General features: G+C 42.4%; 1 protein-coding gene across 1 annotated transcript in view; it reads left to right on the top strand.

The window, feature by feature from the left end:
- csmd2 (CUB and Sushi multiple domains 2) overlaps positions 1-23019 on the top strand; it is an 807040-nt gene that overhangs the window by 469774 nt on the left and 314247 nt on the right. The window contains exons 23-25 of the mRNA XM_085962435.1: positions 3082-3220; positions 5956-6143; positions 21156-21350. Of these exons, the coding sequence (XP_085818561.1) occupies positions 3082-3220; positions 5956-6143; positions 21156-21350 (522 nt within the window). The remainder of the gene's footprint in view (positions 1-3081; positions 3221-5955; positions 6144-21155; positions 21351-23019) is intronic.

Raw genomic sequence — 23019 nt, forward strand, 5'->3', positions numbered from 1 at the left:
GTGGCAAATCAAGGGTGGAGCACGATTTTAATCTAGAAAGATTCCTTCAAGTTGCGGAAAAAGTTGGTTTAACTTTCAATAAAGAGAAGTGTATCTTTTCGACCACCGAGGTAAATTTACTGGGGTATATTATCTTGGGAAACAAAATTAAACCAGATCCAGAACAGCTGCGACCACTGATTGATTTACCTTGCCTTACTAATTCTAAGGCCTTGCTACGAGTTGTTGGACTGTTTTCTTATTATTCTAATTGGATTGCAAACTTCTCGCAGAAGATCCGGCCCCTTATTCGGGTTACGACATATCCTCTATCATGGGAGGCCAGGATGTGTTTTGATAATCTTAAAAAGGATATCCTTGGAGCAGTTGTGCATTCTATTGATGAGCAGGTTCCCTTTGTGATTGAGACGGACGCTTCCGATTTTGCAATTGTGGCTACCCTGAACCAAAATGGAAGACCTGTGGCCTTTTTCTCACGTACTCTGAGCAATAGTGAGCAGAGACATTCATCAATAGAGAAAGAGGCGTACGCAATAGTAGAAGCACTGCGTAAATGGGGACATTATTTATCTGGGTGACATTTTACGTTAGTAACTGACCAAAAATCTGTGTCACAGAATCACAGAAAACCCCACAGTGCAGATAGAGGCCATTTCGGCCCATCAAGCCTGCACCGACACATATCCCACCCGATCCCCGTAACCCCTATACCAACACATAGCCCACCCTATCCCCGTAACCCCACGTATTTAATCCCCCTAACACTAAGGGTCAATTTATCACAGCCAATCAACCTACCCCGCACATCTTTGGACTGTGGGAGGAAACCGGAGCACCCGGAGGAAACCCACGCAAACACGGGGAGAACGTGCAAACTCCACACAGACAGTCACCCGAGGCCGGATTCGAACCTGGGTCCTTGGCGCTGTGAGGCAACAGTGCTAACCACTATGCCACCGTGCTCCTTCATGTTTGATGTCAAACATTTTGGAAAGATTAAGAATGATAAAATAATGAGGTGGAGGATCGAGTTGGCATGCTACCATTTCGATATAGTCTATCGTCCGGGGAAGGATAATGTTGCCGCTGATGCGCTGTCGAGGGCTTATTGTTCTGTGCTTCACGGAGATACGCTTATTAATCTTCATAATGCTTTCTGCCACCCTGGTGTTACGAGGATGATACACTTCGTACGCAGTAAGAATTTGCCCTTTTCAGTTGAAGACGTCAAGCGGATAACTTCGTCATGCTCTGTCTGCGCCCGGTGTAAACCGAATTTCTTTAAGCCTCAACGAGCTCATCTTATAAAGGCTACTTCTCCCTTTGAACGCCTGAGCGTTGATTTTAAGGGGCCTCTTCCTTCAACGACTCAGAATCGATATATATTTACTGTTGTGGATGAGTTTTCAAGGTTCCCTTTTGCTTTTCCTTGTGCAGATGTATCAGCTGCTACAGTTATTAAATGTCTGACTCAACTTTTTGTCATCTTTGGGATGCCTGCGTATTTCCATTCGGATCAGGGAAGTTCTTTTATGTCTTCCCAGTTGAAGGAATACCTCCAGAGTCGGGGAATTTCTACTAGCAGAACTACCCCGTATAATCCCCAGGGTAATGGACAGTGCGAACGATACAATGGGGTGATCTGGAAGGCAGTTATGTTGGCTTTGACAACCCGGAACCTTAAGAATACACAGTGGGAAATGGTACTGCCTGATGCCCTGCATTCCATTAGATCATTGCTTTCAACGGCTACTAATGTGACCCCTCATGAAAGGCTCTTCAACTATCCACGGAGATCCACTATGGGATATTCGGTACCTTCATGGCTTACTATGCAGGGACCTGTGCTGCTCCGACGCCATGTTAGACTGTCAAAGTATGATCCTTTAGTGGAGGAGGTGGAGCTATTGGAGGCAAATTCCCAATATGCTCACATTCGATTCCAAGATGGGAAAGAAAGTACAGTTTCAGTTAAAGACTTAGCTCCTTGTGGTGGCCAGCCCTCTCCTGAGGACATTAACAATAGCCATAATTCAGATAATGTTGATGTCGTCACAGATACTACGAATATTTCCAATCCTATTGCAGACACTTACAATTCTCTTAGTCTGCCCCCGATGGATGTTCATGACCCTCCCAGTCTACCTTCTAATGGGACTTCCAATCCGGAAACTGTTGATGATTGGGATATTGATAGCCTCCCTGCAGAAGATATTTCTGTGTCTCCTGGTGTGGGAGGGCAAGGAACTCCACCAAGGCTAAGAAGGTCGACACAAACAAGATATCCGGTCGACCGATTAAAAATGGACTTTTAAAATAATTAATAAATTAATAGTAAAATTTTAAAATTGTTGAAGGCATTATACATGTATTGCTCTCGTCATAAATAACTAATTGTAAACTGTAAAGGCTACCTAGGTTGAAGTATATTTTAAAAGGAGGGGTGAATGTGGTGATTATTCTTGTTTTATAAGAAGCATTGTAATTGGTTGCCTGTTTTCCTGCCTTGAGATATATGCTGTAAACTTATTGGTTAGTTGATTCCATGTGACCTGTGGTGGCCATCTTAAATTCAGTTTTCTACAGTGGTTGAGACTGGGTGCTCAACATGTACTTGCTGGTTTTTTAAGGTTAATAAAGCCTAGCTTTTGAAAGGCAATCTACTCTTTATTTCACCCCCCTAACCATTATGGCCTGTGGCCCATACCTGTGGTCGAGTGAGCACACGCATACATGCATGTCAATAAAAGCTACAAGGTACCGGAAAGCAATCGATGCCTGTGAAATTAACTGTACCCCAACAAGGAGTAACTGCCTTTCAGAGATGTGGGGGAGAAAATTGGCAGGGAAAAAATAAAGTGGAAAAATCCTGGCGCAAGTGTCTTGCCAGCTGCTGCCAGACACGTCTAACTTCCGCCGTAGTGACTTGCTCCAAAACAGTGAGAAGCCTGACAGGAAAGAATGTGGTGAATCATTACTTGAAATGTTTTCTGTTTAACCTTGCAGATTGATTTTCGCTTTTTTTGTTTAATCTTATTTCCTAAATTCAACCTGATTCATAATTTTCACTTGTTTTCCCAGCTCCCTGCGGAGGGAATCTGACCGGGCCCACAGGAATCATCTTATCTCCCTTTTATCCAGAGCCCTATCCTCATGGCAAGGAATGTGACTGGAAAGTGACCGTATCACCCGACTATGTAATTTCCCTGGCATTTCAGAGGTAAGTTCTACATGAAAATGAGGTGATTAAAAGGGAGATGGGCAGCTACTTGAAGATGAGGAACTTACTGGGTTACGGACAAAAAGCGGGGATGTGGACTAAGCGTGACTGCTCTTCCAAAGAGCCAGCACGGGCACGGTGGGCCGAATGGCATCCTTCTGCGCTGTAATATTCTGGGATTCTAATATTACATTAACTGTGGAACATAACAGTTCCCGTGTGATAAACTCTCAGGATAAAATGCTGCAAAATTAAACACAAATCACAGTAGTTTTTCTAATTTATAGTGCATAGTGAGCACATAAAAAGCAAATTGAAATAGAGGACAATTCAGTGTGAAAGATGTATGATGTAATTTGGATCAAGAGCGTGAAAAGCCAGTGATTCGCACCAGTCAATCTCCTGTACAGCATTATGCACTGCAGGGTGGGGGGTGAGGGAGCACAATTAAATTTTGATGGCCCATCGGCTCAGAAAGGATATGTTTGAGGTCAATGAGTTTGACACTTCAACATCCCTGTAGCATCCAGCAATGAGTTTCTTGAACACCATACACTGCCCAACACAGTGAAAAGCATGTACTTTTGAGAGCAAGTTTCTGATGTCTGTGGGCTGTGAAAATGGAAAGTGTGAAGATCAAACCAGTCAAAGGTTTGTACACCAGACTCTCGCCTTCGCAGCTCTGAGTAAAGAAATAACGTCCAGATGGGTTTCACAGACACATTATTTGTGCAACTCTGACTAATGTATGGTTGATGCTTTGTGTATAAAAAATAGAATCATACAGCACAGAAGGAGGCCATTCGGCCCATCATGCCTGTGCCAGCTCTGAAAGAGCTATCCAATTAGTCCCACTAAGTTGAGATCAAATGAAAAGGGTGCATATTTTACCTACTTCACATAAAGCATTGATCTTGATAAAATCTAGACAATAATAGATGAGAATTGTTGTTTGTATAATCAGTATTGATTAGAAAAATGACCAACTCTATGAACAGCTAAATGTCACATGAAAAACCCCTGTTTTATATGCAGTGTTAAATGTAATGCGATTCAGTGAATATAAAAATATAATATTCACTTGCCCATGTTAAAATATTGCTCAGACATGCAGAACAGCTGTTCTATTTTTAATGATGAAAGCCCTTTCATGCTGGTCTTGCAACAGGCTAATTGGGAAATGGCAGAATAGAAGTTGGATAGCAGCTGGAGGGTGGCACTGTGACCTTTCCTCACCAGGCATTCACATCCTGGGACTGATGAAGATGCCACGGGCATTATCTCCTGCTGAAACCTTGCTAAAGGACTGTGTTGTGTTGATTTGAACAGCCTTCCAAGACAGCAATTATTACAGTCCCATGAGTTCTGAGCAGTATGGAAAATATTAGGCAATATTTTGCAATTTTCTGTGCAAATCAATGGGAAATAGACAAAAGGTCTTCAGAAATTCTTGCCCATTTATATACCTCACATCCTGTAATTCTTTGAGGACTAAAGCAGGATTTCAAATAAAATAAAATGTGCAGCAACAATTTGTGATGTTATTCGGAGAAGATTTTGCCGGCAGAATTTGGAATTGCTCTTCACCAATTGTTCCTTATAATCTAGTTTACCATATTGAATATCAAAGTTCATATAATACCACTTCTGTCGTTATATATTACACTCAGAAATTCCAGGGATTGACGCACCTAATTTTGTCGCAGCAAAATTATGAAGATCAGGGGCAAATTTATATTCAATTTTTAAATATATTTTAAACCATGCCACTCACACAATCTATTCTTGGTGACAATAAACAGAAACAGAAGTTCTGATTTGTTTTGTTTTTTAACAACTGTGTACAAAACAACTCAGCTTTTCACATCCCTGTCACTAAAGATACAGATACTGCTAAGTATGAACAAAGTAGCCTCTCTCCTTCACTTTTACGAGTCTCTCTTCCTGCCCTTTCGTGTCCCTCATCCTCACATATCCTTCTGTATTTCCCTCTTACTCTCCCTTCTGTGTGTTTGTCGTCTCTTCTGTGCTTCTTTTCTCTGTCTCTCTCTTTGGGGAAGCTCAGTGGTTCCGCTGTGTTATATTTGCACTGGCAGAGTGAGCCCAGCAACTTTGGGGCCAGCGTCTCCTTTTTCCCTGTGGAAATTTCACAGACATTAACATTGAACATCTATGGACAAAATAAAATAATTTATCAGTGACAAGCTCAATCCAGAGTCAGTGTCACAGAGTGGCGGGACTCCGGATCTAGGTAAGGATCAGGATTGTACCATTGATTTTTTTCTTTACAATCAATGTATCCCTCAGGAGGGAAAACTCAGACAAGGTGTCATCCTCATCTACTTCCCCACTTCAAGGGACATCTTTAAAATGGCAATGATAGGGGCCTGGGGTTTGTTGCATTGGAATGTAGGCGGGAGACCTAAAGCATGGTGAGTGGGAAAATTAAAAAAAAGACAAAAATCAAATGAATTTGAACCCAAGAAAGAAAAGTATCTTATTCAGCAGTGATCTTGACAATTGAGCAAGACAAATGGTATCAGTAAAAAGCTTTCTCATGTCATGGCATCTACGTAATAAGACCCCTGCTGCTAATAAGGTGTAGGTTTTTGGCCTCTTTGCAAAGAACATTGAATGTGCTCACGAGCCATGAAGCAGCCTTCAAAAAGACTGTAATTTTGATTTAATTACTTTTGAAAGCCATATTGAAGCACGTTCCTTTTCTGTGCTTTCAGCTTCAGTGTGGAACCAGGCTATGATTTCCTTCATATCTATGATGGACCAGACTCTCTCAGTTCTCTGATTGGCAGCTTTCAAGGCTCGCAGGTGCCTGACAGAATAGAGAGCAGCAGCAACAACCTCTTTCTGGCCTTTCGCAGTGACGCCTCTGTCAGCATGATGGGATTTGCTCTTGAATATATGGGTAACTCATTTTCATCCAAGCAGATCATTATGTAAGCAATAATAAGAAAGTGCTGCTTGTACCAAAGCCCCAGGGATAACTTTCACATACAGTGCAAAAGCATGCGTCATTTTTAAAAAAATGTACATATCTGAATTCATTATTTCCTTAAAATTATGTGTATTTTTTTTAAAAACAAAACTAATTTAATTTGTTCTGTTGCCATCTGTTGTTCTTATGACGTTGCAATGTTCCAGGGCATAAATAGCATAGTTGACTGGTTCTTGAAAAGACTGTGTCGGTGCAGGATGCTCCTGACAGGCTGTTCAAAGAGAAGCTGCTTGGCATGTTTGTTAATGGGGGGAGGATGTATCATGACCCAGCAGACAGGGAGGAAGGGAAAGGAACTAAGAAGGTAAATGACACTGGGCCACCGTTCAGTACCTACTGGGAGCAGATTGTTCTGCTGCCCTTCTGGCTGAGGGATGATGTCTGCCACAGTAACAGAGGCAAAAAAAATTCTCTCAATTAAATCATTGATTTTCTTTTTCTTTAAACCTGCTGCGGTCGCTTTCACCAGTTAAACACATTTATCTATCTTGTATTCATTTGATGCCATGTCTATTTGCATGCTTGTAGTCTCAAAGCGGAAGGGGAACCAACTCACGAGCAGGTCAATAAATTCATTGTCATGAAACAGATGAACTGTAGCTCAGCATGAGAATGGGATTTTACAGCCTGCCACTCCCCCATTTCCATAAGATGTTTTTAGGAACAGGAACAGGCCATTAGGCCCAATAAGGACTTCCTAATTATTTTGCAAGCTGGCTGTCCTACCTGCTTTTCCCTGAATTGCTGGATCAGTAGGGAGCTTCTGAGATCCATAATTTTGACTTTCTGATGGCAATGGAGCAAATCACATTGTTAGACCAAGCTCATTTAAAAAAGAGAAACGTGCTTTTCATGAAACCAGGTGAAGCCTACTGGAGTGAGTAAATGCAATCACTAAGCTGCCCACTCCCCTTAAAGGACTGCCTTAGCGAACACAGTGTAATACTAAAGAATATTAGTGGACATATTATATAACCAAGTAATCAATGAAAGGAGCAGCCATTGGAATGAGCGCCTTAAGTAGTGGAGTTTAAGTGACTCAATTGTGTTCCAGTAAAGTATTGAGTTAAATAAACATGGGCCTGGCTAATGTGAAGCTTTCCCTTGTAATGTGAGGGAAATGCAGAGGTAAATGAAACAAGTTGTCATTATGACCGTGGAGGAGGTGTCCAAAGTGCTCTGCGCCAAGCTAGGACTAACTGTCATGCATAGGAGTGCCAAAATATTGAGGATCCAGAGGTTCTCTTGAAATAGTCGTAATTCCTGATTTTAAGGACTTCTTTCCAGAGTGTAAGAATGTATTTACATTCAGTGTTTTTTTTTTACATTTCAGCAATTTAATAGAGGTATCATTTTGGTCATGCTCTAATAGGCAACACCATAATGATCTCTGCTGAAGTGATACAAACAAAATGTGCCTTCAGATAAGCGGCATAACTTTTTTTAAATTAGAAAACCACCAGTTTTCAAACTTTGAGAAGAGGCAGGGTGGAAGGAGAGTGCAAAGGAGGGGGAGAATAAGAGGAAAGAAGGGGGATGAGATGTACAACAGAAGGCTTTGAAGTCTTTGGTAATGTGGGGCTTGCATTTCCACATATTGATATGTGGTCCACTCACTAGTTTGAACATGTGCATCCAGCCCCCAGCTCCAAAAAGCTGGGTCATCTCTGCCTGAGAGTGTTTGACAATGTATTCATCCTTTTACTTGGAAGAGACTCAAACTGAAGAGAAAAGTCAAGGCAATGGAGCAGTGCATCGATTTGGGTTAAGATAAGCAGTGTGTGAGAGTAAGGGACAGAGAGTTTAAAAGTAATCGTGCATCAGTTAATAAGATGAAAGCAGGGAATAATGGTAAAAGGTTAAAACTAGAGGCTCTTTACCTGAATGCACGAAGCATTCGTAACAAGGTAGACGAATTAGTGGCACAAATAGTGATACATGGGTATGATCTAATAGCCGTTACAGAGACATGGTTACAAGGTGACCAGGATTGGGATCTAAATATTCCAGGGTACTTGACTTATCGGAAAGACAGGCGGACTATAACAGGAGGGGGGGTGCGGGTAGCCCTGATAATTAAGGATGACGTAAGAATAGTAGTGAGAAAGGATCTTGGCTCAGAATCAGTATGGGTGGAGATAAGAAGTAACAAGGGGCAGAAGACAGTGGTGGGAGTATTTTATAGGCCCCCCTAACAGTAGCTATACCAATGGACAGTGTATTAATCAAGAGCTTGTAACAAAGGTAATACAATACTCATGGGGGACTTTAATATGCATACAGATTGGGCAAATCAAATTGGCAAGGGTAGTCTGGAGGATGAGTTCATGGAATGTATTCGAGAGAATTTCCTAGAACAATACATCATGGAACCAACCAGGCAACAGGCTATTTTAGATCTTGTTTTGTGTAATGAGACAGGGTTAATTAGTAATCTTATAGTAAAGGATCTTCTAGGAAAGAGTGATCATGATACAATAGAATTTCACCTTGAGTTTGAAAGTGACATTCTTAAATCCGACACTAGAGTCTTAGGCCAGAATTTTGCAGGGGGTCAGCGGGTGCAATCGGTGGTGGGTTGGGTGGGAAAGTTTTTTTTCGCACAGTGGGTCGGGACCCCGCTATGAACCCGTGTAAAAGCTCCCCGCTTACAGAGATATCTTCCCTCAGCCATAAGCTCTTCCTCAATGCATTTCCATAGAAACATAGAAGATAGGAGCAGGGGTAGGACATTCGGCCCCTCGAGCCTGCTCTGCCATTCAATGCGATCATGGCTGATCATCCAATTTCAGTACCCAGTCCCTGCTTTCTCCCCATATCCCTGGATCCCTTTAGCCTTAAGAAATATATCCAACTCCTTCTTGAATACATTTAATGAATTGGCTTCTACTGCCTTCTGTGGTAGAGAATTCCACATGTTCACCAATCTCTGGGTAAAGAAATTCCTCCTCATTTCTGTCCTAAATGGCCTACCCCTTATCCTTAGACTGTGACCCCTGGTTCTGGACTCCTCGACCATCGGGAACATCCTTCCTGCATCTAGTCTGTCCAGTCCTGTCAGAATTTTATAAGTGTCAATGAGATCCCCTCTCATTCTTCTAAACTCCAGCGAGTACAAGCCCAATCGTCCCAATCTCTCCTCATACGTCAATCCTGCCATCCCAGGTATCAGCCTGGTGAATCTTCGCTGAACTCCTTCCATGGCAAGAACATCCTTCCTCAGATAAGGCGACCAAAACTGCACACAATACTCAAGATGTGGTCTCACCAAGGCCCTGTACAACTGCAGCAAGACATCCTTGTTCCTGTACTCAAACCCTCTCGCTACGAAGGCCAACATACCATTTGCCTTCTTAACCGCCTGCTGCACCTGCATGCTTACCTTACAACAGATTCACCATGCTACGAGTCTATACACAAGTCTCCATCCAGTCTGACCTCATTACCTCTGTCACCATTGACAGATCACTTCTGTCACCTATACTTCACCTGCCATCTATTCCATCAACACGGGTGCCCATTATACTCTCTCAACTTGGTCCTCACAATCCCACCACAATCAACCCCAACACCAGCAGCACCAGGCACGCCAACAACAACACCACCAACCTTCTCCACAATCACCTGATGCTGCACAGGACAGAGGGCATCAGAACCCGAGCACATTGCTGCCTTGGAGGCCAGGGATGGCCTCACCATGGCCAGATTTACTTCACTTGATGCTGTAAACCCTGTCTGCCATATGATGCGCCAGGTTGACACCACCCCACACCAACACCATAAAGCATCCCTACAATGCCCAAGCCATTCCTTTCACACTCATCATCATTGCAGGGGATACTATTATGTCTCACCATTCACTGCAACTCACTAAGTCACTTCCAAAGGTGCACACAAATCTGTCCAAGAATGCAAAGTGTTGAAAATAAAGGTTTCAATGTTTGACAGCACCTTAACAGAAACTTTTCATGAACATTGGCTAAAACACCCAAGTGCCTACCCTTGTGTGTTGTTAGTTGGTATGATTGCATACGAACATAAGAAATAGGAACAGGAGTAGGCCAATCGGCCCCTCGAGCCTGCTCCGCCATTCAATAAGATCATGGTTGATCTGATCCTAACCGCCAATCTACCATCACAGAACCATCTCCTGAATCTAACAGAATTAGACACACGAAATAGGAGCAGGATCAGGCTACACGGCCCCTGAGCCCGCTCCGCTACCCACAGGGCCATGTCCGATCCGAACCTAGACTCATGTCCAAATTCCTGCCCGCTCCCCGTAACCCTTAATTCCCTTTACCTCTAGGAAACTGTCTATTTCTGTTTCAAATTTATGTAATGATATAGCTTCTACAGCTCTTTGGGGCAGCATATTCCATGGACCTACCACCCTCTGAGTGAAGTAGTTCCTCCTCATCTCAGTTTTGAAAGAGCAGCCCCTTATTCTAAGACTATGCCCCCTAGTTCTAGTTTCACCCATCATCGGGAACATCCTCCCCGCATCCACCCTATCCAACCCCTTCACAATCTTATATGTTTCAATAAGATCGCCTCTCATTCTTCTGAACTCCAATGAGTAGAGTCCCAATCTACTCAACCTCTCCTCATATGTCCATCCCCTCATCCCCGGGATGAACCGAGTGAACCTTCTTTGTACTGACTCGAGAGCAAGTATGTCTTTTCTTAAGTATGGACATCAAAACTGTATGCAGTATTCCAGGTGCGGTCTCACCAATACCTTGTACAACTGAAGCAATACCTCCCTATTTTTATATTCTATCCCCCTAGCAATGAAAGCCAACATTCCATTGGCCTTCTTAATCACTTGCTGCACCTACATACTAACCTTTTGAGTTTCGTGCACCAGGACCCCCAGATCCCTTTGTACTTCAGTACTTTCCAGTTTCTTGCCATTAAGATAATAACTTGCTCTACGATTTTTCCTGCCAAAGTGCATAACCTCACACTTTCCAATATTGTATTCCATCTGCCAAATATCTGCCCACTTACTTAGCCTGTCTATGTCCCCTTGCAGGTTTTTTATGTCCTCCTCACTCACTACTTTCCCTCCCATCTTAGTATCATCTGCAAACTTTGATATGTTACACTCGGTCCCCTCCTCCAAATCGTTAATATAGATTGTAAAGAGTTGGGGACCCAGCACTGACCCCTGCGGAACACCACTAGTTACTGATTGCCAGTCTGAGAATGAACCATTTATCCCAACTCTCTGCCTTCTGTTAGATAGCCAATCCTCTATCCAGGACAGAATATTACCCCCAATCCCGTGATTTTTTATCTTAAGCAATAATCTTTTGTGTGGCACCTTGTCAAATGCCTTTTGGAAGTCTAAATACACTACGTCCACTGGTTCCCCTTTATCCACTCTATATGTTACTTCCTCAAAGAACTCCAGCAAATTTGTCAAACATGACTTCCCCTTCATAAAACCATGCTGACTTTGTCCTATTAAATTATGATTATCCAAATGTCCTGTTACTGTCTCCTTAATAATGGACTCCAAAATTTTACCTACCACAGATGTTAGGCTAACCGGTCTATAGTTTCCAGCCTTCTGTCTACTGCCCTTTTTAAATAAGGGTGTTACATTAGCAGTTTTCCAGTCTGCCGGGACCTTTGCTGAGTCCAGGGAGTTTTGGAAAATTATTACTAACGCATCCACAATCCCTACCGCCACTTCCCTCAAGACCCTAGGATGTAAGCCATCAGGTCCAGGTGATTTATCCACCTTGAGTTCCATTATTTTACCGAGTACCACTTCCTTAGTGATTTTGATCGTGTTTAGCTCCTCCCCCCATAGCCCCCTGTTTGTCCAGTGTTGGGATATTCTTAGTGTCCTCTACTGTAAAGACTGATACAAAATATTCATTCGGTGTTTTTGCCATCTCCATATTTCCCACCATTGATTTCCCGGTCTCATCCTCTAAGGGACCAACATTTACTTTAGCCACCCTTTTTCTTTTTATATAACTATAAAAACTCTGACTATCTGTTTTTATATTTTTTGCTAATTTACTTTCATAATCTATCTTCCCTTTCTTAATCAATCTTTTTGTTATTTTTTGCTGTCTTTTAAAGTTTTCCCAATCCTCTATCCTCCCACTAGATTTGGCTACCTTATATGCCCTTGTTTTTGGTCGAATACTATCCTTAATTTCTTTACTTAGCCACGGATGGCTGTCTTTTCTTTTACACCCTTTTCTTCTCAGTGGAATATATATTTTTTGGAAGTTGTAAAATAACTCCTTAAATGTACACCACTGATCATGTATCGTCTTACCCTTTAATCTATTTTCCCAATCCACTCTACTCAATTCCGCTCTCATACCTTCATAGTCTCTTTTATTCAAGCTTAGCACGCTTGTTTGAGATCCAACCTTCTCACCCTCTAATTGAATAAGGAATTCAACCATGTTATGGTCACTCATTCCAAGGGGATCCTTTACTAGGACATTTTTAATTAATCGTGTCTCGTTGCACAGGACCAGATCTAAGGTTGCTTGCCCCCTGGTCGGTTCAGTTACATACTGCTCAAGAAACCCATCCCTAATACACTCAATGAACTCATCCTCAAGGCAGCCCTGCCCAATTTGATTTGTCCAATTAATATGATAGTTAAAATCCCCCATAATTATAGATGTTCCCTTATTACAAGCCTCAACTATTTCCTGATTGATACTCCGTCCAACAGAGTTGCAACTGTTCGGAGGCCTATAGACTACGCCCACTAGTGTTTTTTTTCCCCTTATTATTCCTTACCTCCACCCAAACTGTTTCATTATCCTGATCTTTTGACCCAATATCATTTCTCTGTATTACAGTGATTCCTTCCTTTATTAACATAGCCACCCCACCTCCCCTTCCTTCCTGCCTGTCCTTCCTGATCGTTAAATAACCTGGCATGTTTAATTCCCAGGCATTGTCACCCTGCAGCCATGTTTCTGTAATGGCCACAAGATCATACCCATATGTAGTTATTTGTGCCATTAACTCATCTATTTTGTTACGAATGCTACGTGCATTCAGATGGAGAACTTTCAAATATGTTTTGTGACACTTAGTTCCTGCTTTTGCCCTTTTTATTACTTTACCTTTTACTCCATACCTTCTGCCCCTTCCTGACATGCTCTGGTTTTTAATTTCCCCACTGCTACCTAAGTCTATGACCTTCTCTGTTGTCATTTTTATTATTTGCTCTCTAGGAACCTCCCCCCACTAGTTAGTTTAAAGCCCTCTCTACAGCCCTAGTTATATGATCCGCCAGGACTCTAGTCCCAGCACTGGCCAAGTGAAGCCCGTCCCAACGGAACAGCTCCCTCCTGCCCCAGTACTGGTGCCAGTGTCCCAGGAAGCAAAACCCATTTCTCCCACACCAGTCTTTGAGCCACGCATTTAACTCTCTAATTTTATTTGTCCTAGCCAAATTCGCTCGTGGCTCAGGTAATAATCCAGAGATTATTACCCTTGAGGTTCTGTTTTTTAATTTGACCCCTAGCTGCTCAGACTCCTTTAACAGAACCGGCTTCCTAGTCCTATCTACGTCGTTTGTACCAACATGGACCACGACAACTGGATCCTCCCCCCTCCCACTGCAAGCTTCTTTCCAGCCCAGAGGAGATGTCCTTAACCCTGGCACCGGGTAGACAACACAGCCTTCGGGACTCTCGCTCTCGGCTGCAGAGAACTCTATCTATCCCCCTAATAATACTATCCCCTACCACTACAACATTCCTATTTACTCCCCCCTCTTGAATGGCCCCCCGTTCCACGATGCTGTGGCCAGGTTGCTCATCCTCCCTGCAGTCCCTGCTCCTGTCCCCACAGGGAGTAAGAACCTCGAACCTGTTGGACAAGAGCAAGGGCTGCGGCTCCTCCAACACTACCTCCTGGATCCCCGTACCTGCCTCACTCGTAGTCACACCATCCTGACCCTGACCATGGGCTACATCTGAATTAATTAACTTCATCGGTGTGACCACCTCCTGAAACACAGAGTCCAGGTACTTCTCCCCCTCCCTGATGTGTCGCAGTGTCTGAAGCTCAGACTCCAGCTCATCAACACGGAGCTGGAGTTCCTGTAGCAGCAGACACTTGTCACAGACGTAATCACCGTGAGCCTCAACAGGGTCCACCGGCTCCCACATCTCGCAACAGTAACACATCACCTGCTCCATTCTATGTAATTAATTAAATTTTTTATTGTTAGTTATGGACACCCTCTGCCTGATTTTAGATGCTAGTATCCCCTTTAATTAATTGGATTTAAATTAAACCAATCCCTCTAATTACACCAGTTAAATGGTTTACCAACAGTCACTCTGCACCAGAAAGGCCTTATTAACTACAACCCACAGAGTTAAAGTTTGAAAAGAGCACCTAACACCTCACTTACCCTAACTCACACTTACCCAAACTCTCAGCACTCTCTGATGACTTGCACTCAGTGCTTGCTCGCACTAGGACTGGTCTTTTTATACTGTTTGTTTGTTTACAGCCAAATGAGTCACCCCTGCTGTTTGGTTAGAAAACTGGTTTCCACTGCCTGCTGTGCCAATTTACTCCTACTGCAGTGTAACCTTGTTTTACTCTTCTTAAACCAACAGAATCCCAAATATTTAACTTTTCCCCTTTACTTAAACTGCTTAAGTAATCTTATCAAGAATGATTTAAAGAGAAATAACAATTAGAGAACGCTCACACTTACCCAAACTCACAGCACTCTCTGCTGACTCGCACTCAGTGCTTGCTCGCACTAGGATGAAGGTGAGTGTGAGGGGTGGCTAGTGAGATGGGGATGTGATAATTTAGATAGAGAAGGATGGGTGGAGGTGCAAGGTAAGTTGGTGTGTGTAAGGATGTGCAGGAATAGGGTAGGGAAGGCAGAGTGATGGGGATGTGAGGAGAGGCACAGCAGGATGAGGTTGAGTGTGGCTTTGTACTAACGTTTCATGATCTACTCAGATCATTGAAAGGTTTGTGGCATTGCATCCAGGTCCTCCTGACCACATCCCTGCTTGTGCCCTCTTCTGCAATGTGCATCCAGGCTGTGTTGATCTCCTGTGGAGGCCTCTTCCACCCATGGGAAGGGAAGAAGACCTCCCTGCATGCTGTGACTCCCTCCATATGGAGGGAGTCATGGGAGAGCCTGGATACAGCCCTGTGCCTTTGAGCAGTCATTGTCAGTGTTTGCAGCCCCTCAATGCCGCAGAACACTAATAACACAAATGTCAAAATAAATTTGGACATGGTCCCTTTAAGGAAACTGGCTGATGACGCGTCATCAATTGACGTCACCAGACCCACTTCCTCGAATTGGCCGGGAAATACACTGGGAGGGTTTAACAAGCCCACTCAAGGGAAATTCATTTCACAGAGCGGGATGGAGCCAGCAGCGAGATTGGGTCCTGCCACCACCGTCGTCCACGACAGACCCGTCAAAGTCAGCAAAATCGTGGCCTTTAACTTAAACAAAGCCAATTACGTAGGTCTGAGGGGCGAGTTGGCTAAGGTAGATTGGGAAATTAGATTAAAAGGTATGACAGTAGATAAGCAGTGGCAATCATTTAAAGAAAGATTTGAAAATTCTCAACAAATATACATTCCATTGAGAAATAAAATCTCCACAGAAAAAGTGAGCCTTCTGTGGCTAACTAACAAAGTTAAGGATAGTATTAAATTAAAAGAAGAGGTTTATAATGTTGCAAAGAATATTAGTAAACCTGAGGATTGGAAGAGCTTTAGAAACCAGCAAAGGATGACCAAAAAATTGATAAAAATTGAGAAAGTAGAATATGAGAGTAAATTACAGGAAACTTTGCGATATCCGGCACCGACGGGACCAAGCTGCTGCCGATCTATCAAAACTTCCGGATAGACCAGCGCTAATGTTGAAGGATACGGAGGTTTTCATCTCCGTATCTGACAATAAACACTGTTGCTTAGCAACAGCTTGTAAACACTCGGCCCGTACCTTGGAAGCGTCTCTGAAGCTGTTGCTAAGCTACAGAGATGCTTTCCAGAGCCTGACTGTTAAAAAAAAAATGCAAGGAGAAGAAAAAAAAACTAACCAAAATGGCTGCTGATTTCTGTCGTTAGATCGAGGTTTCCGGACATACAACCTCCGGATAAACCAAAGTTTCCTGTAGCAAGAAACATAAAAAGAGATTGTAAGAGCTTCTACAAGTATGTAAAAAGGAAGAGAGTAGCAAAAGTAAGTATTGGTCCCTTAGAGGCTAAGACAGGAGAAATTATATTGGGCAGAGGCTTTAAACAAATATTTTGTATCTGTCTTCACAGTAGAAGACACACAAAGTATACCAAAAATAGTGGGGAACCAAGGGGCTAATGAGAGCGAGAAAATTAAAGTAATAATATCAGCAGAGAAAAAGCACTGGAGAAACTAATAGGACTAAAAGTCAATAAATCCCCTGGACCTGATGGCCTACAACCTAGGGTTCTAAAAGAGGTGGCTGTAAAGATAGTGGATGCATTGGTTGTGATCTTCCAAAGTTCCCTAGATTCAGGAAAGGTCCCAGCAGATGGGAAGGTAGCAAATGTAACCCCACTATTCAAGAAAGGAGGGAGAGAGAAAACCAGTAACTAGAGGCCAGTTAACCTGACATCAGTCATCGGGAAAATGCTGAAATCCATTATTAAGGAAGTGGTAACAGGGCACTTAGAAAATCATAATATGATTAGGCAGAGTCAACATGGTTTTATGAAAGGTGAATAGTGTTTGACAAATTTATTAAAGTTTTTTGAAGATGTAACTAGCAGGGTAGATAAAGGGGAACCAGTAGATGTAGTATATTTGTATTTCCAAAAGGCATGTGATTAGGTGCCACATAAAAGGTTGTTAAGCAAGATAAGGGCACATGGGGTTGAGGGTAAGGTATTAGCATGGATAAAGGATTGGTTAACTGACAGATAACAGAGAGTAGGGATAAACGGATCATTTTCAGATTGGCAGGCTGTAACTAGTGAGGTGCCCCAAGGATCAATCCTTGGGACTCAGCTATTTACAATCGATATTAATGACTTAGATGAAGGGACCAAGTGCAACGTATCCAAGTTTGCTGATGATACAAAGCTAGGTGGAAAAGTAAGATGTGAGGAGGACGCAAAGAGCCTGCAAAGGGATATAGACAGGTTAAGTGAGTGGGCAATAAGGTGGCAGATGGAGTATAATGTGGGGAAATGTGAAGTTATTCACTTTGGTAGGAAGAATAGAAAAACAGAATATTTTTAAATGGTGAGAAACTATTAAATGTTGGTGTTCAGAGAGATTTGGGTGTCCTAGTACAAGAAACAGAGATTTAGCATGCAGGTACAGCAAGCAATTAGGAAGGCATGTTGGCCTTTATTGCAAAAGGGTTGGAGTACAAGAGTGAGGAAGTCTTGCTACAATTGTACAGGACTCTGGTGAGACCGCACCTGGAGTACTGTGCACAGTTTTGGTCTCCTTATTTAAGGAAGGATATGCTTGCCTTAGAGGCGGTGCAACAAAGGTTCACTAGATTGATCCCTGGGATGAGAGGGTTGTCCTATGAGGAGAGATTGAGTAGATTGGGCCTATACTCTCTGGAGTTCAGAAGAATGAGAGGTGATCTCATTGAAACATATATAATTCTGAGGAGGATTGACAGGGTAGATGCTGAGAACTTGTTTCCCCTGGCTGGAGAGTCTAGAACTAGGGGGCATAGTCTCAGGATAAGGGGCTGATCTTTTAATACTGAGATGAGGAGGAATTTCTTCACTCAGAGGGTTGTGAATCTTTGGAATTCTCTGCCCCAAAGTGCTGTGGATGCTCAGTCGTTGAGATAGATAGATTTTTGGACTCCAGAGGAATTAAGGGATATGGGGATTGGGCAGAAAAGTGGAGTTGAGGTTAATGATCAGCCATGATCTTATTGAATGGCGGAGCAGGCTCGAGGGTCCGTATGGCCTACTCCCGCTCCTAGTTCTAATGCTCTGATGAATTATGCCTTGTGAAATCCATTTTCCTATTTTCAGCACCCAAACTGGACAACAAAACAACGGCATTTTTTTTAGAAAAATCAAATCTTGATGCAACTCTACAGTATTTGGCTCCATCCCTTGTTTAGTCCTCCAAATGCTACAATACTGCTTCCAACCCTTATTGGTATGACCATCTCAGTACAAGATAGATGTATAGGGGGTAATTTTCCTGTCCCCAGCACATGCTGAGAAAATCATCCCATATCATAAATCTCCTAAGGGAGATAAGTAAATTTCAGGTTGAGCAGTACAGGGACATCTGAAGCCTTAATCTGCTATTTAGTATCCAGCTGGTTTAATGTTTTAGTTAAGAAGCATCAATTTCCTTCTCTTCCTCCTTTATTAGTGTTTTGTTTTGCTTTTTTTAAGTTCTCTATTAGTCCCCAATATTACATAAAGTGGTTGGAATGAGAGGGTGGGCAAGAGACTTGCTGCCAAGCCCCTGACAGTGCCACCCTCAAGATGGCCAATTTTCCATCCCTCCCTTTGGGATGGCTAGCTCAGCTCAGTATGCTTCAGCAGCATGGCCTTGAATGCCAGCATATACTTGCCAGTTTGCCAGGACCCTTTGGTAATCATTACATGCTGTCCCTGTAAGAGTTTGAAAATAAGCAAGTGTCTATTTCAAAGACCAGTTATTTCTGTAAGTAAAGACAGAAAGTGTTTGTATATTTCTGAATATAATCAGAACCATTTTCGAATCAGTACCTGTAAACAGTTTTGCCTGGATGTATTAATCACTTGCAATTAACAACTGTGGAAATGAATTCGCTGGAGAGCTCATTGGTGGCAGATTTGCACAGATTTTTTAAAAATGAAACACTTCAAGTCAAGTACCACTGTGCCTTTGGCTGCAACTCAGGGAGCACGGAAATACACTTATTATTGTATTTAATGTGAATTGGACTGATGGAACCATTAAACACAATAATATGATTAGCCTGTGGTACACCTTAAGAGTTTTCCACAGCTCAGCCTTAAACGATTCAATTTTCACTATTGCAATGTTTATTTAAATTAATAAAATGACTATCTCATAAAGGAAGTGCTCCTTATCTCTTGAATCCCCAACATACTGCCACTGTGGGTTTGGATTCCCCACCCACCGGAGTCTAAGTTCAACGTTGTTGCTCCTGTTTTCCAGGCATGAAATGGGCATGACGCTGAGCAGTTTAGCAGGACAGAGGCCTGTGCCCGATCTGTGCGGGCACTCGGCCCACTGCTAAATTGGTCGCGGCCTTTTGTTAGGCAGTGAGCACATGCCTCATTTCAATATTAAAATGACATTTCCATTAATATCTGTGTTTATATTTTGTAACATTTAAACTCTGACAGATAATTCCACTGATCATGTCACCCATACTCACACTATTGGGAAAGAAAACAAACTTTTAAATAATGTAGTCAGAAAGCTCACTCGTTTCCAATCCGGATGCTTGCATTCATGCAGAATAGTTGGAGCTATCGCCACCTCCCACTCCCCTGATCTACCTGTAGGCCCCGGCACCAGCACCAGCCGAAATTAACCTGCAACATGCCTGAATTATGATGATGAGGCTCGAGGAGGAATTTAGAACAGTCCTCGGTCTTCTCCATTCTGGTGCACTGCTGGGATTGCACCCAGTTCCCGGCAGTGTCCTATTTCTATCCCAGTAACATCCCACTAAGTAACACTACCAAGTCCTCTTCTCGACAGAATCTCACCACCAGATTCTCTTTTAAAGAGTTTCATCATCAGAAATCCTATGAAGGAAAGAATCTAATGCCAGGATTCCTTTTACAAATTAACCTTTAATAAAAACTGAGATTAACGTCAATACCCCTTTCTATTTTCCACTTTCTGACTGCACTTTTTTTTGATTTAAAAGTACTTTTTTTCAAAAAAGGTGAGTATGGGTGACATGACTAGTGGAATTGTCTGTCGGAGATTAAATGACACAAAATAAATACAGATATTAATGGAAATATCCCCTGGTGACATTTCAGCTGTCACACTGTCTGTAATTCTTATATTCAATTTCTTGCTACTCTCATTTGTCATCGGCACTCAATGACAACAACTTCTATTTATATAGCGTCTTTAATGTAGCAAACATCCCAAGGTGCTTCACAGAGGAGAAGCGAATGCCAAGTGGTGCTGGAAGAGTTAGGAGAGATGACCCAATGTTCGGTTTCGGGGTGGCTTTTACAGTCAGGGAGAGAAGCAGCAGGATGCAGGGGTTTAGCAAGGTGTTCCAGAGAGTAGGGCTTAAACAGCTGTAGGCTCTCCCATCAATGGTGGAGCAGCAAAGTAGAATGCCCAGGCGGCCAGAGTCGGAGGACAGGTTGGGTTTTGGGGCTGAGGAGGCTGCAGAAGCAAGATAGGATGAGGCCATGGAGGAATTTGTAAATGGGGGCAAAGATTTGAATTTGATCTGTTGGTGAACAGGCACACCTGTGTATACTATCTATACGTAGATGTGACTACATTCCAAAAAAGTATTTCATTGGCTGTAAAGCGCTTTGGGACGTCCTGAAGTCGTCAAAGGCGCTATATAAATGCAAGTCTTTTTTTTTAATTTGCTGTGATTCTTCTGTCTTGTCCACCAACCCCTCTCTGCACACGCCCCCCACACAAGGAAATTATATTGGACAGATTTTCAAGTATGCACCACTGCCTTGCAGCTCAGAATATCCAGGAAAACGTGTTGTTAGAAGCAACTGTTTAGTTTGAGTTCTAAGTGGTGTAATATCACAAACTGCCTTTGATAATACAATTGCCGAGTCCACATGACCTTTTCAGAATTTGCCATCATTGGAAATTTAATGGAATTAGTTTTTGCGAAGAAGTAAACAGCAAAGTAATTAATGATTATTTGAATGTACTTTTTGTTATTAAAGAGAACCCCAGAGAATCTTGCTTTGATCCTGGAACCATCAAGAACGGCACAAGAGTGGGGACGGACCTCAAGCTTGGGTCCACGGTGACCTTTTACTGTGACAGTGGCTATGAGATAGTTGGCTATTCAACTCTGACTTGCATCATGGGAGGAGATGGCAAACCCTCCTGGAACAAGCTTGTTCCATCCTGTTCAGGTAACTGCACCTCACGTGGAAAAGTTCAGTCCAGATATATTTGTACAAGATGCCATGTTCTTTACAGTAACCACCATTTACTTGCTATAAGGAAAAATTTCAATATTTTAGTTCCCTGATTTCTTCCCCTCCACTATTATTACATTTTATAATACATTTCCCTTCTGGTTCTGCAGATGCAAACATGGCATATACCATTCTGTGCCCAGCAAACTAGGCAGCTCATCTCTTCAAAGGCCTCTACGAATTTTGCTGTAGATGGCTCTTTGGAGATTCATCAAAGCAACACTACTTGCTTCACTTTCTAATTTTTCTTACGAGTATATCCCCATCCCCATTCCCACTGCCTTCCTGAATGGCATTGGTTGGTATTGGGGCCTCGTTGTATGATTCACAGCAGAGAGCTTGGACTAGGTTTTGTCTTCACCACATGGGTGGTAATTTCCTGCTTGTTATACAACCCGCCCAATTTTCATTCCATGGTATGAAAACCAGATGGGTTCTATAACATGCGGGTTATCTGCTCTGCCAGATTTTCGCCCATGTGGTGAATGCAAAAAATTACCCCCTCACATTTTGCTTGTTTGTGCCACAGGATCTTACTGCACCAGGGAACCAGGGTTGATGCACAAGTCTATGTATAATGTGCAATCATAGTGCCTCTTGGCTCAAAAGTGTACACGTTAAAAAATCACACGCTCAAAGATCATATTGGAAAAGAGCAAGTAACCGCAAACCATTCTCTGTTATGTGAACAACACTGATGGGTTGGAATCCAATTTTAGGTATGAGACAGATACCTATTAGCAAGAAGCAAAAACCATGAAACGCACCCATCACCATTTCCTTTCATGAAACAACTAGGAAATAATTATGAAGCCGCAGCCAGTAAGCATCAGAAAACCAGCCAATCAAATAACTCCGAAGATTTTTTTCAAAGTGCTATCAGTGGCCAGCATGTTTTCTGAGCTTTCCAGTGATAACATTTCTAACATAATCACATCAAAAATGAATAATTCATACCAGAACGATTAACCTTACCTGTAGGGTTGCCTCTATAGTATTTCACATCCCTGCAGTGTCTTCCTTCTGAGGCTTACTCCTTTCTCAGGGGCTTATGACTTCAGTCCAATGCTTCCCCAAACTTCAGTTGGGAAGCTGGGCCTACTTATCCTTTTTTCCCCCTTAAAAGGAGGCTTTATCATGCATGTGCAGCAGGCCCTATTTTCTCAGATTTTCCATTCAATATTTTTTGCCTGATTTGAATTATTTGCCATTTGTTTCTGCTCCGTTACTGGCTGAAGTGCCCAATATTCATTTTATTCTTTTTGGCAGATATTTTTCCTCTTGAAAATAGAGTCACTCAATCATGTGTAATAGGGCCTTTGATAAAGTCAATATTTTTAACCTGGAATTACTTAATATACTGTATGACACTCTGGCAATTATAAAACAACACCCTCTGACTCACCACGTGAAACAGCATGGAAGAGTAGACTGTTATATTATATCGAGAGTCGTGTGACGCGGGAATATAAATGGCATGAAAACAAAAAGGACTCTTATTATTTTCTAATAATTTTAACCTGTCATTTTATTTCTTACATTGACTTGTTTATTATGCAATGTCATAATTGGAATGCTTACATGATCTGAATTTTAATCTGAC

This window comes from Somniosus microcephalus, chromosome 20, assembly GCF_052327205.1.
Source record: "Somniosus microcephalus isolate GS21.2 chromosome 20, FLI_Smic_1.0, whole genome shotgun sequence".
Taxonomy (NCBI): Eukaryota; Metazoa; Chordata; class Chondrichthyes; order Squaliformes; family Somniosidae; genus Somniosus; species Somniosus microcephalus.